The sequence below is a fragment of the Nymphaea colorata genome, chromosome 6, assembly GCF_008831285.2.
Source record: "Nymphaea colorata isolate Beijing-Zhang1983 chromosome 6, ASM883128v2, whole genome shotgun sequence".
Classification (NCBI taxonomy): Eukaryota; Viridiplantae; Streptophyta; class Magnoliopsida; order Nymphaeales; family Nymphaeaceae; genus Nymphaea; species Nymphaea colorata.
The window spans coordinates 6,351,243-6,366,677 of record NC_045143.1 but is presented as its reverse complement, the minus strand read 5'-3'; the positions used below and the strand labels follow the sequence as shown (position 1 = coordinate 6,366,677).

Here is a 15,435-nt window from a genome sequence, read left to right as displayed (position 1 = left end):
TCGGTGTCTATTTCCTTTAAATCTGCGAACTTTTAAAGGGGTTTTCATTACAACAGTGAACTCCCAATTTTCAGTCAAGTCCACCTCCCCACCATCACCACGAGGAACCGACCACTCGAACTCGCGAACCAAATTGGCCACCAGGTATTGGAGGTGCAGCATGGCCACTCATTGCCAGGGAAGATCCTTCTTCCTGCACCAAAGAGACATCTTCTTTTTGCTCCTCGTGATGTCCACCTCTTCCCCCTCGCCTCCCGGCAGGAACCTCTCCGGCCTGAACTCCAGCGGCTCCTTCCATACCTTCTCTTCCAACCCCATCTCCCTTGCCATGAAGTTGATCAATGCCTTCACCGGTATGGCATGCCCGCCAAGAGTCTCGTCCTCATCCATCGCCGTGTGGTTCAACATCAAATGGCTCGGTGGGTGCCTCCTTAGTGTCTCCATGGCCACTGCCTTTAGGTAAGGCATCCATGTTAGGTCGTCTTCATTCACCTCCGCACGTTCGCCGACGACGCTGCTTACCTCTTCGTGGAGCTTCGCCTGAATCCCAGGGTTCTTGACCAAGTTCGCCATCACCCACTGGGGTGTTGTTGACGTCGTGGCATTTCCTCCATTGAGGAACTCCGCGCAGAGCACTAGGATCTCCTTGTCCTCAAGTTTCCGGCCATCGGGGAGTTCGAGACTGAGAAGGGAATCGATAGAAGAGATCGTCGGCTTCCTGCCAGCTGCTCTGCAGTCTCTTATGAGGCGCAGGATTACCTCCTCCCGCCTGCGCCTGAGCTCGAGCAGTTCGCCACATGGCCGCGGGAAGAGGATTTTGGTGATTCTGGGGAAGATGCTCAGGAGATTGGACAGCGGATAGCGCAAAGTAAGGTCATGCAACACGGTCTCGATTTTCAAGACTACGTCGTCTTCAAGTTTCTTGCCGAAACACATGAAGAGGAGCAACCAGAATACGGCATGCAGGAAGCTCTTAATGGGAGTCACCACGCCCCCACTGCCATCGGCTTCATCTCTGAAACTGGCGTCTAATTTGGTTGAAAACCATGCTCTCTTGATTTGGAATGGGATAAAAGGATCTAGTCATAGTTTGCGGCCAATGGCATTTACTTTGTACCTTTCCTGGTGATTAGGGGCAGAGTCACAAAATTTTAACTATAAAGTTTGAAATTTTTAAGGGGCACCAATGAAAAAAATTGTTCACAAATATTAATATAAAAATAAGAATTTTTTTTGGGATCTATGTGAACAATTGCCCACACCAGCCTCCGCCACACCAGCCTCCGCCCCTGCAGTGCAGTGACGGCCACTATTGAATCAGAAAAGAAGTGTGACTTTGGTGGTTGTTCCATTTGGTGGAGCATTCTTTCTCCTATGCATCATCTTTGGAATTTTCACGGTTTGTCAAAAACGTTGTTCAAGAGTTGGTGAAGAAAAACTGCACCGCTATAGAGATAAATAACGGGAGTCTCACTTCTCAATGTAGAACTATCATGACGGTAGAATCATTTATGAAGATATCATCAGCGCCATAGAGATTTCAGTGACAGGCTTGTCATTGGCGTGGATATCATACTTTTTCATGGTTGAACTTTGCACATGCCAAGCAGTGCAGAAAATAAGCATTTGATCAGATCAACTGAAATTTATTAACAGAGTCAAGCTCTCACAAGTGAGATCACGATCACAACATTGGTCAAAATCCGTTTCCAGATCATCATGGTCGAGGTTTATTTCCAGCTGGTTATAAGTCATGGCTTAATTTGATCATCGATCGGTTTATGGAAAGAAGAAAAACTTTGCTTTTTGCTTTTATCTGTTAAATTTTGATGAATTATGTACCTCGATTTTTTCAGTTCATGCATTCCTTAATGCGCACTTCAATTTATTCCGACCAAATGGAACACAAGGCCACATGCATTTACTCGTCTCCCATCATTTGTGCAAATGAACCATGTAACATCTAATCCTTGCAAGATTGTGGCAGCAAAACACTGCATAGGGAAGATTATGTTGTGGAAGTCACTACTTTGAGGGACTCGGTTGATCTGCGATCCATCAAAAAGATTTTGTAGTTCCTGGCGTGCACCTTAATGTCATATTTGTTAATGCAGTAGATGAATATCATTGATCATATACTTTCAAAGTAGGGGAGACAGTCATATACCTTTTATTTTTTAATTACATTATTCACTGAACTGTGCCGAGATTCTACGCACAGTAATCTGTAGTAAGCATCCCACCTCCAGTTTATTGATATGTTGTTTTATGGCACTGGATTTTACTTAGTAGCTACAGACTTTAGAGAGGCCGAGAACCGACCAGCTCTAATTACACTAATTAAGAATATCTGGTGATGAATGTTTTTAAGTTTTTTCAGAAAATTGATTCAATCCAGTACATTTTTTTTTCAGTAACCAGATTATGAAAAATACATTCATGGGTTGAAGAAAATAAAAGGACTTACTGCTGGGTTTTCTCCAAATGGCCTAATATAAGACCCAGCTAATATATATAGATTCCGTTGGACCCAGTCCCACCTTCCCCATACACACGGTTGATGTTATGCCTGTGATTCTAACAAAAGGAAATCACGTAAGAATCGATGGTTATGTGCAGTAATCCATACCAGTGTGTCTCTACCACGAGTGCAGGAGATCAGGTGAGAAGGTATGTGGGTGAACTTATCAATCATCTCAGGCTTGATCGGATAGAGATCGTCTTCGGGAAGAAACCAAGGCGTTTTGATCTTAAATGTGCAGCGTTCAGGCCCACGAGCACCAATTGGTATATGTATATGATTAGGCCATCTTTGATTTTGGGGATTTTATCGCAAATAATCCCATGCCTAACCTGAGTTAATTTAGAGAATACTATATATACAATTTTAACAAGATATAAACAAAGCTCGTTTAAAATATTTAAATTATTCTTATGAAAAGCTCCAGGATCACCTCTAAAACTTTTCAGAAATCAATAAAACAAGAACCTGTAATCTCTTTTAAAAATTATTTCATGAAATTAATTTTTTCCTCCTGTGAATAATTTGATCTTTAGGCTTCTAAATACATGGTCAGTCTAAAATATTTTGAAAACCAGGTCTAATGCGCTAGGATGTAATTGTTCTCATCGAGATAGATTTAGAAGAAGACGATACTTCGAGGTTCTTTCCGGCTTCTCTTTTTAAAATGACATTTTTTAATATAGAGGGACGTTTAACCTTTTTAGTGACACTTAAACTGTGTTTTAAATGCACATAAAAAGGAAAGAAGATGGTTGAAAACAAAATGATTTTCTATTGTAAATCCAATCTCTCTAAAAAAGAATAGATTGGGAGGAAGTGGAAAGATCATGTTATCAATCAAGGGTAATAACAAGAGCAGCAATATATGGCTGGGGAGTTCTTTTTGTTTCAGATTGCTGAGTGGGAGTGCCTTGTTTTCCAGGTTTTGTAATTTTTTTTCCGTATTTTAAATACAACTCTTTATAGAGTTCTACAGCCAAGTTTTAATCCAAAAGCAAGTTATCACTTGGTTCACCTTCTTGTGTGGCTGACTGCAAGAACCCTTCATATAAGTTAACTAACACACAGGTCGTGTAAAGGGGTTGGATATGGATCTCATTTACATTCGCTCCTCCATCATATTTGGAGGCATTGCTATTGTTTATTGTACTGATCAATAGTTTATGCAGTAAATGACAAACGATGTACAAGGCAAATTCCTGAATAATTTATGAATAATTTGTTGTTGCACTCTGCCAATGTCTCATTTTATCGTCAACGATCACTTACTCAATTTCTCAATTTTGCTTCTTGATCAGTGAAAAAAGTTGTATACTGTGCAGATCTATCAGGCTTGTAGATGAGAAAGTAAGTGCCTTTTCTTGTGTTTCATTTTGTATTTGATTTGCCTTTCTTTCGTGGGTTGCACTGCAACTTACGCATAGCAGATATCTAGCAAATGTGTTTGTAGAGGCGTTTGAAGATTTCACAAACTTCTTGTTATTGATGCAGCTATAAGTTCAGTACAATCTCTTATTCTTGCTGTTTCTCAATCTCCAAGGGCAACATCTATTGTCTGACAGATATATTACAAGGCATGGATATGGCAATTCTTTTTAGCCAGACAAGTAGTCCATCCTACGAGTTGTAGAGAAGATCTATTAGTTTAGTCGAGGAGAAGGGCATAACCACTGATAAATCTTATTATTCTTCACTATTATTGATTTTTTATGGCCATTATGTGGTGCAGTGGCAGCTCTAAGCAAGCGTTGCTGTAATGACTGCTGGGACTCACAAAATTTTGTTCGAATTTGAAAGATGTGTACATTAATGGAATATTAATACAGTACACGTTTGCTTGTGCAAAAAGATGCTGTTAAATCCATCTGTCCAGTTTCACCGGAGATCGATCTGTCCAGTTGAGCAGTGTCATTACTTTGGTTCATGATCTTTGAACAACGAGGACAAAGACACTGTTCTATTCTTCCAGGAACAGGGTTGATCTGTTCCATTTCCCCTTGAGACACATATAAATGTTTCGGAACAGGGGAACAGGTACATGCTGTCTTGCGGTACACTGTTTGCATAAATTACTGTCTTGATTCACATACTCTAGCCACATAGAACAAAAAGATTCAAAATACATAATATTGTGCTATGAAAATGGTTAGATTAAAAAGCAGATTTGGATGCAGATCTCTATCGGCTACAAAGACATAAATCTATTCTACATTCACATCAAACAACCTAACCGGAGTCCTGACTACCCATTTCCCGCCGGAGGCGGGGGCGGGACGATGGGCCGGAAGGTCGTCTCCGCCCTCCTTGTTTGGGTGGCGCTCGTTGCCGTAGCTGAGCGCTCGAGCTCCCAGTCTCATGGGGAGGTAAGTCCCAACTCCTAGATCACGAATTTTTGCCTCCGGTGGGTTTGATCTGGCTTCGGAACCCCTGGAGAATTGGTCTTCTTCCACTAGGGTGCAGTTTTATTGGATGGAAATTTTTCCAAGTTGTGCCTCTTCCGTCGTTTCTTCACTGTTTGGTGCTTAATTGGTTTTCGTTTTCTTTTCCGATTTTTTTTTTCCCAAGACACATTGGTTGCAGCAAGACGTGCGTTGCGGGGAATTGTAATTGTGAGTACCTTAGGTCTTCTTAATCTGTATCGACTATATATAAACGACATGTTATGTGATCTCAGATGGAATTAGAGCTTTGGTTTGTTGGAATTTATTGCATCTGTTGGATCAATGTCTTGTCATGAGCGACAATTTGCACCATCGACGAACGAAGGAAGATGTTCCGTCAATTCAAAGATGAGCAATCAACAATCATCCATTCAAAGATGTCTTCAAATTGGGTTTTCCTCTCTCTCTCTCTCTCTTTTGCGGAAACTTCCGTTCAACTTCACCCAGCGCAGTGTGCTAATATTCAAGTATATTCAGACTAATTACTGCTTATTAAATCTGTGTTTAATGAGACAGCCACATTCTTCTAATACTATTAGGGGCTCCACGAGTTATTCACAACTTCTCTCCTCACGCGTTTTTGACTGGAGACAGATTCTGAACTGATATTTGGGGCGACTATTCCTCACCATCTTCGCTATCATCTGACCAATTTTCATAGCGATTGGAGTGAGTTCCGAGTGATTTTATAAAATTCTGCGAGCATAGCTGACTTTTGAGCGTCGCCAGTCACAGATTCTCGCACCCATCGGTCCAGGCTTTCGGCCGATGTTGTGCGAGTTGTCGCCTCACCGTCCTTGTTAACCTCTACTCCACCTGCTCGCATGGATACGAACAGCAGACACCAAAGAAATCAAAGTTCTCGTGCTCCTTCTTTTGTCCTGCTTGCCTTTGCAGAAAGGAAAGGCCAAGAAATTTCAAAGAAGAGGGAAGGAAGCGACCCTTCTTTTCCTTGCTCATCACACCTCTGATCTGAAGCACACGGCCTCACTCGACATTGAAGACGTGAGCCAGTCGTTGTTCTTTTATCCAAGAAGGAAGGGGTATTCATCTTTGTTTTGTCATAGCGTTTAACACAGAACCCATCGGCCTTCATTCCCACCAAATCATTATGATGGTGGATCCAGCAGTTTCAGAGTAGTGACTGAAGAAAATCATCAGCTTAAGATCACAACGACCTTTTTTGCTGGCACCGATTACATCAGCTAGTCCAAGTCCAAAGCAGTGAAACTCTTTCTAAGTGGTAAAGGAAAAGTTGGCTACATCACACGTGTGCTACCTAAACCTGAACCTATTGATCATAAGTATGCTTATGTATTGACCGCCCACTATTGATCTCAAGATCCAACAACAACGTCTTGAAGAAGACAAAATTTTTAAACTTCTTGGTGGGCTTAGTCAAACGAGCATCTTCGCAGCCAAGTTCTCATGACGACCCTCCTTCCATCATTTAATTTTATTTGTGCTATCATCCAACGTGAAGAAACTCAAAAAAAATTGATGATTTCCAACCCTATTATATCCAATGACCGACCTACTGAGCATCTAGACAAAGTTGCATATCTTTCTAAAGGGCAAGATCAATCAAGAAACGGGGTCTACATCTCATGATCGGCTTAAAAATTGATCTCACTTCAAGCGCAATTATTGTCGTAAACTTGGTCACGCGCGAGACAAATGTTGGGGCCTCGTTGGCAAGCCACCACGTGACAAAGGAGTTTCTCAAAAGCTCAAAAGAAAAGATGATGACTTTTTTTTTCTCAAATGACAAAGACAAATTTGGTATCATCTCAACCAATCTTTGATGCAGTCAACACTGGCGATCCAGGTACATCTTTTGCTTTCTCTTTACATTCTCCTATCATAAATTGGGTAGTCGACTCTGGCACCAGCGAACACATGACCAACCAGCCGACCATCTCAAAAAAATTTAAAAATTTTAAACCCGTTTTTATTGCTAATGGCTCAGCAATGTGGGTTGTTGGCTCAAGTCGCATGAAATTGCTTTGTGATGGTAAGGACTCTGAAGTTCTCATGTTCCTAATATTTCTACTAGTCTTCTATCTATAAGCAAGATTATTCTTACTCATAACTGCTACGCAATTTTCTCGGCTAAGGATGTTTTTTTCAAGACAAGGAATCAAAGAAGGTGATTGGTAGAGGCGTTCAACGCGGTGGCTTATATTTTTTAGATTCTAAGACTTTTGCTTTATTTAATCATGCTTCATCTACTTAACAATTTGGTTTGTGGCATTCTAAATTAGGTCATGTTTCTCATAAAATTGTTCGAACATTATTTCCTCAGTTATCTATTTCTACAAAATCTTGTGATGCTTGTGAATTCGCAAAGTCTACTCGCTTGCCTTTTAATAATGTTATCGAACGTAGCTCTATATTATTTGATCTTGTTTATTCTTATGTGTGGGGTTCTACTCCATTTGATTTTACATCTAGATTTCGATACTATGTGACATTTATTGATGATAAGTCAATGGTAACATGGATATATTTTTTAAAATACAAGTATGAGGTTTCTAAAATTTTTCAAAATTTCTATCAAATGATTTTGACTCAATTTGGGATAAAGATCAAACATATTCGTTCTGACGATGGTGGTGAGTATATTAATGAAGTATTGCATGATTTTTTTATCACAAAATGAATATTTTCTCAAACGACGTATATAGACACACCACAACAAAATGGTGTCGATGAAAGGAAGAATCGTCATCTTATAAATGTTGCACGTGCTTTGATGTTCCACATGAATATGCCAGATGAATATTGAGCAGATGTCATAGCTACATCATGCTACATAATTAATCATCTTCCCAATGAGAGACTTGAAAATATGGCTCCAATGGTAATTTTGACCCAACGATATGTCTTAGTCAATCATTTGAAAGTGTTCGGGTGCAAGTGCTTTGTTCATCTTCATTAGCAGTTTTGAAATAAGTTACAAAAACTTGCCATCAAGTGTGTTTTTGTTGGTTATTCCACTTCCAAAAAAGGTTTTAAGTGTTTTGATCCTACCACTAAGAAGTTGTACAACTCAAGGGACGTCAAATTCTTTGAAAACGAGCCTTTCTTTTCTACACCAGTTCATTGTGAGGGGGAGAGGCAGAGTCATAGTAACCACAATCACAATGAATTTTGCCAACAGTTTACTTCCAAGATCTTTTTTCCAGTTTTTGATGGCTTCAATTCCAGCACCCTTCCACCAGTTTCTTACCCTAAAGTGAGTAGTTCTGACCTGGCTTCAATTCTAGCACCCTACAGCCAGTTTCTTACCCTAAAGTGAGTAGTCCTAAACCTCAAAATTGCGAGTCAACCACCTTGAGCCCACAAAGCCAAACTATTGACAATAGCATACCTAAAGGAAGAAGACCATCTAGAGTGACACGACCACCCTCTAAGTTTAGTGATTTCTATCCATTCTGTTCCAATTTTGCTTACTCTAGCTCCAAACATTTCATTCAAAAACACATAGACTTTAGTAAATTGTCAACCAAGTACCAGCATTATGTATTCAACTAGTACTCTCTCCATGAACCTTCAACCTTTCAGGAAGCTAGTCTTGACCCTAAATGGCAGAAAGCCATGAATGAAGAGTTAACAGCTTTAGAGAAAAATCAAACTTGGACTATAGTTCCTTTGCCAAATGGAAAGAAACCAGTGGGATGTCGGTGGATATACAAAATAAAATACAACAGTGATGGCAGTCTGGACAGATACAAAGCTATATTAGTTGCAAAAGGATACACCCAACAAGAAGGTATTGACTTCACAGAGACGTTCGCCCCTGTTGCTAAGATGAACTCTATTTGTATCCTTCTATCAGTGGCAGCAAATAAGAACTGAGGCTCATTTCAACTTGATGTCAAGAACACATTTTTGCATAAGAATCTAGAGAAAGAAGTTTATATGGATCCACCACAAGACGTCAAACATCAGTCTGGTTTATGTATGCAGACTAAAAAAATCTATCTATGGGCTAGAGCAGTCTCCACGTGCATGGTTCTCAAAACTCAATAGTGTACTCATTGAGATCGGATTTAAGCAAAGCACTGCAGACAACAGTATATTTGTCTCTCGCTCCCAGTAAGGTGGTGTTATCTTATTGGTGTATGTCGATGACATTATTGCTACAGGAGGCAAGGTAGAACAAATGAAGAAAGTCAAAGCCATATTGCACCACAAGTTTGAAATTAAGGATTTAGGGAAATTGAGATATTTTTTGGGTATTGAAATCGCACATTCGGAGGAAGACATTTTCTTATGTCAAAGGAAATATACATTGGATCTTCTCAAAGAAACAGGATTCCTGGGAGCTAAGCCGAGTTCGACTCCTTTTGACCTCAACTACAAAATTAAAAAAGACGATGAGAAACCAATTCAAGATGTTCAAGGCTTTCAACGACTTAGCGGAAAGGTAATTTATTTAACCATAATTCGGCCGGACATCACGTTTGCAGTCAAAATGATAAGCCAAGTCATGCAAAGTCCTCGGTCTATACATTAGGAAGCTATTCATCGTATTCTCAAATATTTAAAGGCGAGTCCAGGAAAAGGAATTTTAATAAAACGGAACAATAACCTTGAAGTGATTGGATACATCGATGCAGACTGCGCTAGAGATCAAAGTGATAGAAAGTCTACCACCGGATTTTGTAATATAGTGGGAGGTAACCTCGTTATATGGAAAAGCAAAAAAAAGAATGTGGTGACCAGATCCAGTGCAGAAGCCGAATATAGAGCTATGACCACATGTGCCAGTGAACTTCTATGGGTCAAAGCGCTTTTTCTTGATATGAGAATCAAAATTGAAAAACCTATGAGTCTCATGTGCGACAACATGGCAGCCATTCATAGCAGTGCAAATCCAGTGTTCCATGAACGCACTAAGCATATTGAAGTTGATTGTCATTTTATTCGTGAAAAAACTCAGAACAAAACCATATATACTCCTCATGTTGGTACCCAATATCAATTGGCAGATATATTTACTAAAGCTCTAGGAAAGGAATGCCATCAATGGATTACTAGTAAGTTGGGGTAGATCGACTTCAACTCTCCAACTTGAGGGAGAGATTGTTGAGGCAATGGCTAGTGTGCAGAGAGAGGAAAGTTGTCAACTTTCCTCTTGTACAGCAATTTTTCGATTGTTGCTTTTTTCCTTTGTTGTTCCCATCGGTTCCCTCCATTATATGTTTGTAAGGTGAACCACCAAAAAAAACAAGAAAGAATAAAAAAGAAAAAGAGGTCTGGTTTTGTTCTTCGTGGATGTACGCAGCAATAGCCGAACCACGTTAACTCTTGTGTTTGTGTGAGATTGTCGTCTTTCTTCAATATTTGATAACACGTGGGTAAGCATACGATACTTGTTTCTTCTTCTTAAAACCGGAAAACCTTCATCAGTGCCGCAAAACTGTTACCTCTATATCTACAGATGGTGGGCAAATTTCTCAACAAATTTACAGGAGTCAATAAAAGCCGTCGGTCACGACAGCTTGGTTAAATAAATGGCGAAAAGTTCATGCGAAACCAAAAATACAAATGGCAGAAAACCACCCCTTCTCGTCAAGGAACTTCACATATGGCGCTTCAGCCATGAACATGATACTGATTGGTGGCAACAGCACTTCCCTGGCAATATCTACAATAAGTTGTGAAACTTTACAGCGAAACTCAGGAGAAACCTAAACCTGCTGATAAAAAAGTACGTAAGCATGATCATGGAGCACGTCATTTTGACCCACGACACTGACTGATGCATCATCAAAACGTAGCCATCTGCCTTCCACATGCTTCGCATCAGCTACATAATGTCCTCTTGATGGGTCACTCCCTATATGGGTAATTGTAGCAACAAGTTCATATCTCCTGCCCTCTGTCGTAGACGAGACAAGCAGCTCACGCCCAAGAACCAATTCAAGGGGGAATTTAACAGGTTTATACAGTTTGGTACTTCCCAAGCTCCCATAGCTGAACCGCATCAAATGTAGAATCATAATCCTGGACAGGGTCTGTATTTTCACAGACTTCTGGGCACTGACGACTCCAGCCTTTCCTGTTGATGCTCTCTAGCCTTCAAGTGTTTCTGGCGCAGAAAACAGCCGGAGTGCATCCTCAATTGTATGAACAGCATCAGGAAATATATCCAAATGAAGCAGAAGGAATGGCTGCACTGTAGCTGATGCTTTATTGCCTCTTGCTTTAACAACACTTCGTAGCTGCCCTCCAAATATATCACTCAACTCAGATGGCACAAAACTTTGAGTTCTGGTCACTGCAGTCTTATTTTTCGGTCCAACAGTTTCCCAGTCTTCATCTTCAGCAGAAGAAACCAGTGATGACCTTCCCCCATCCGAAAATGACAGGTGACCTTCCAGTTTTAATAACTCATCATGCATCTGGTCCATCACGAAACTTAAGAACTCCTGAGCATCTTCTTGCCTTGGCCTCCCTGATATGTTTGCAGGCAAATCTGGAGTGAACTTCTTTAAGACAGATTCAAACATAGCAGGACTAAATGGCTTTCCAACCTCAACAACAGCACTCGCCTTCTTTTTTGCACTCAAATCCTTTGATGCTTCAAACTCAGAAATGAGCTCAGTAAATGCATGTAATGTTGGGTATCCAGTCTTGGGAATATCACGAACAATAAGTTTCTGTAAAAGCTGAACAAAAACTGAACATGAAAGAAGTGCTTGAAGGGTTGCATTAAGAAAGCACAGATTCCCCAAGTTTATTAAGCCTCTTGGTTGCACATATTTGACAGATGTTTCTATCCCATTTGATGCTCCGTTTACATCCTTTCCTGAAGTCGGACCGTTTGACGAGTGAATAAAGGAATTACTGCAAATGATATCACCAGTGATCGTGCTGCTTCCATATTTTGGTGTTCCATCCTCAGGGCCGTGTGGAGAACTACCATCGTGGTCCTCAGACTTTGGCTTCTGAAGCACTCCTGAAACCAACATACTGCCATCTCCATGAACATCAGATGGATGAGAAATTTGAGCGCCACTATTTTCCGCGCCCACCCTGATATTCAATTTCTGCAAGAAAGCAGAAACTGTCTCTGTTTTGTCTGAAATGACAGGCTTAGCGTCGGAACCTCCTTTGACATTCGTTTGAACATCCAAAATGTGGGCCAGAGTACTAGTGGCATTTTCTACGCATAAATGTTTGGCTGCCCCATCAGGGCTCCCAACAGAACGGGCATCCTTCTCACGAACCTGTCCCACTGATGGATTTAGGGTACCTGATCCATTTTGTAGTGAACCAGACACCGATCTAATTCCAGCAGGGACCTTCTTAGCTGCTTCTTTGCCAGTATTAACATGACTGAAATGAGGATAACCGACAACTGATTTTGTGTTTGCAGATACTCTCTGTATGCCATCCATGGACTTAGCTTTGTAGTGAACCATATCGTCTAATATCTTTGCTACTGCGTGATGCTACAGTGCTGGATGTATGCTTTGGTTGGTCTTCAATATGTGAAACCGGGGCTGAGTGGTGGATACTCGCATGGAGCTGTCATGTATGAAGCGCCGGCCTTGCTGCGCCTGCTGACCAAATTTTGGTGCAATAACGAACCAGTATCAATAGGTTCATCACCGTCTGGATCAGCATAGTCGTATGGAGTTTTAGCTTCCATCTTCTGTGTTTTCGATATGCGTCTAGGCTGTTCTTCAACTTGGGTACCTCGAACTGGTCTGCCATGCCTGCTTTCCTCACTAACGCTTGAGTCAACGGAAGAAGCTGTATCTAGTTTATCAAGCAACATTGGATTCCTATTCGTTGCGTTCTGTGAAAAAGGAGTTGACCGGCCTGCAGTTCTGACAGAAGCAGCACTAACCTTAGACCGCCTGCTGTCTCTCCCGCAATTTGTAAAGGTATTGGCATCGATAGATCTATCACTATCCAAGTTATAAGATGCACTGGAGAGGTCATTTCCTCTTCGCAGCTCAGATGACATTTCTCGTCTAGATGGCTTAAGGACTTGTTTGGTTTTCAAAGCAGTTTGTCCACTGCCATCGAACATTGCATCCTGAGCCAATGATTTTCTTAGTACTTCATCATGCAAGCTTTCTTCACTTTTCAGACTATTAACATCACTCGATGAGATGTGCGATGGATTCCTTGTGTAGGGAGGACGAATGTAACCTTTAATTTCTCAGACCACCTAGCCTGTCAAACTTGAGAATGCTTGAGCTATCAGTATCTGAATCAACCGAAGGTTCTCGGCCTCCAGTGTCAGTGTAAAAGGTTGTAGTTGTGACACTATCCAAGCCATCATCTCGTTTTGAACATGGCTCTAATGAATCCATACGCTTCTGGTCTTTGACTGCTAAGACAGATGACCTCACTGAACCCTTCCCGCCCGGAGTATAAGCGCTCATTGATACAGTATTTCCGTCGAATTAATCATCTGAATCTGAAAATATAGGTGCTTCTTTCTTTTTGTGTTCCCTCACTTCATTTCCTGAGTAAGAGGCAGGTTTAACATGTCCATGCATAATATGAGAAGAGGGTGGTCTATCTCTAATAGAAGAAACATTACGATGAATTGGTGGACTCAGTCCATTTGCTTCTTTACACTTCCATCTTCGCTAAGATCATCTCTTACATTTTCATGATTCTGCCACTTCTTGTTCATAGTCTCTCTCTGTTGAGGAGGTCTGAGCTCGGGTTTGAATGGTCGGGTTGGGCCAGGGCTCAAATTTCGGGTGTTGGGCCTGGGTTGGCCCGATGCCCAAGCTTAATCCTCACCTATGATCATGGTTCAGTTGGTGAAATTTTTGCCAGCAAAATTTTAAACGTTTGTCTGGTACATCGGTATAACTCCACTTTTATCAATGTATTACCTTCACTAAGTCCATAGTTTGGCCGCATGTCACATTCATTCATTGATGACTATGTCTTTTTTTTTCCTAAACATAAAAATGCAACACACTTTGGCCTTAGCCCGAATAAAAAAATAATGAAAGCATGAAACTCAACTTGATTTTTCACCACTAAAGGCCACCATGGGCCTTAATGATCACTAGTGTGAGATTTGATATTTATACTCTTCGTTTACAATAATGTCTGGATATCTCTTTGATTTTTTTTACATGTCTAGGTTGACGTATCTCTTTGTTGATAGCAATGCTATTATTATTTTTGTTGGTTTTTTTAGTCCTATACATATCATTCTCTTATATATCACAAAATGATCACGAACAATAATAACATTTCTTTTATTGAGCAAAAATGATAGTTATATTGGAGAACATCAATATTGTTAGATTTGATATTTACACTCACAGTTTACAATAATCTCGAGAAACCCAATTTCTTTGCAAATTCAGGTGGATGACCTCAATGTTGATAACTATTTTATTATTATTTTTATTACATCTTTATTTTTATAGATATCATTTCCTTAAAGTCGCCACGTTACTTTTAATAATAATAACATTTCTTTTGTTGAGAAGATCTTGTTTGATAACCTTAAATCGTTTGCATAACACTTTTCATTTTCACCTCCAAGACATACTTGAAAAATCCAAGAGATCATGTTTCTACCATTTTTTTTAAATTTTTGCAACGAGTCAACGACCCTCCTTGATGATAATAATGCTATTATATATATATATAATTCCTTTATAGGTCACAAAATTATATTTTATCAATGATAACCTTCATTTTATTGTGAAAATTTTATTTAATAACATTAAACACTTGATTAATGCTCTTTATTTTCTCGTGCACCATATGGGGATCTTCCTGCTTTAATACCATATTAAAAAATAAAAAAATAAAAATCTAACGTCTGTTTTTAATACAAAAGACCAACATCTATCTTAAGGAGTGTAAGAATTAATATTTATACACTTTTTTTATAATAATATCTAGATATTTCTCCTGTCATTTTTCAATGCCAAGTTAGTGATCATACTTCTTGAGAATATCAACATTACTTTTAAAATGTATGTTTATTTAGGAAACTATGTCAACTGATAATTTCGTGTAATGTTTGTAGGCATCATTCCTTTCCTATGATTTAAGTCTCGGATCCATCAAGAACATTTTTGAGAGGTGTTTGGTGACAGCAACCTTGTGTTAATGTTCTATGAATATGTTCCAAAAATTGGAAAAAATTTCTCGAGAAATTGGGCCTGATTTGTAAAACAATAGTATTTCATGAGCCACCCTATTGTCTTTTAAGTTAGGATTTTTTTTTTCTTTCTACAAAGACCGATAATAAGTTTGGGTTTAAATTTTATAACATACAATGCCCCAACATAAACTCCATTAAAAGTAGGCACATTTATGAATTTACTCTTTTTTCCTTTTTTCCTTTAAATTTTTCAATAATCCGTGAACAAATTTGAAGGGCTTCTCTTTTTAGTTCCTATGTTGTAGGCAATCTTAAGGATACAATTGGAATTACATGTATACTTTTCATATCCGTTT

At 39.7% G+C, this 15,435-nt stretch overlaps 2 protein-coding genes and 1 long non-coding RNA gene across 3 annotated transcripts; 1 reads left to right on the top strand and 2 right to left on the bottom strand.

Annotated features, from left to right (window-relative positions):
• Window positions 1–9: 9 nt before the first annotated feature.
• Window positions 10–1,755, bottom strand: LOC116255950 (cytochrome P450 89A2-like). Its single transcript, XM_031632042.2, has 2 exons — window positions 1,671–1,755; window positions 10–1,079 (listed from the first exon to the last, which is right to left on the bottom strand). The coding sequence occupies exons 1-2, from the start codon at window positions 1,753–1,755 to the stop codon at window positions 169–171; spliced, it is 996 nt and encodes a 331-aa protein (XP_031487902.1). The 3' UTR covers window positions 10–168.
• A 2,950-nt stretch (window positions 1,756–4,705) lies between these two features.
• On the top strand, window positions 4,706–5,230 carry LOC126410150 (uncharacterized). The gene is made up of 2 exons (XR_007573622.1): window positions 4,706–4,887; window positions 5,090–5,230. It is a non-coding gene; the product is annotated as an uncharacterized LOC126410150 (long non-coding RNA).
• A 5,366-nt stretch (window positions 5,231–10,596) lies between these two features.
• LOC116255948 (ubiquitin carboxyl-terminal hydrolase 24-like) lies at window positions 10,597–12,401 on the bottom strand. The gene is given in 1 exon segment (XM_031632041.2): window positions 10,597–12,401. A coding segment is annotated over 1 exon segment (1,737 nt). The 3' UTR covers window positions 10,597–10,664.
• Between the last annotated feature and the right edge of the window lie 3,034 nt (window positions 12,402–15,435).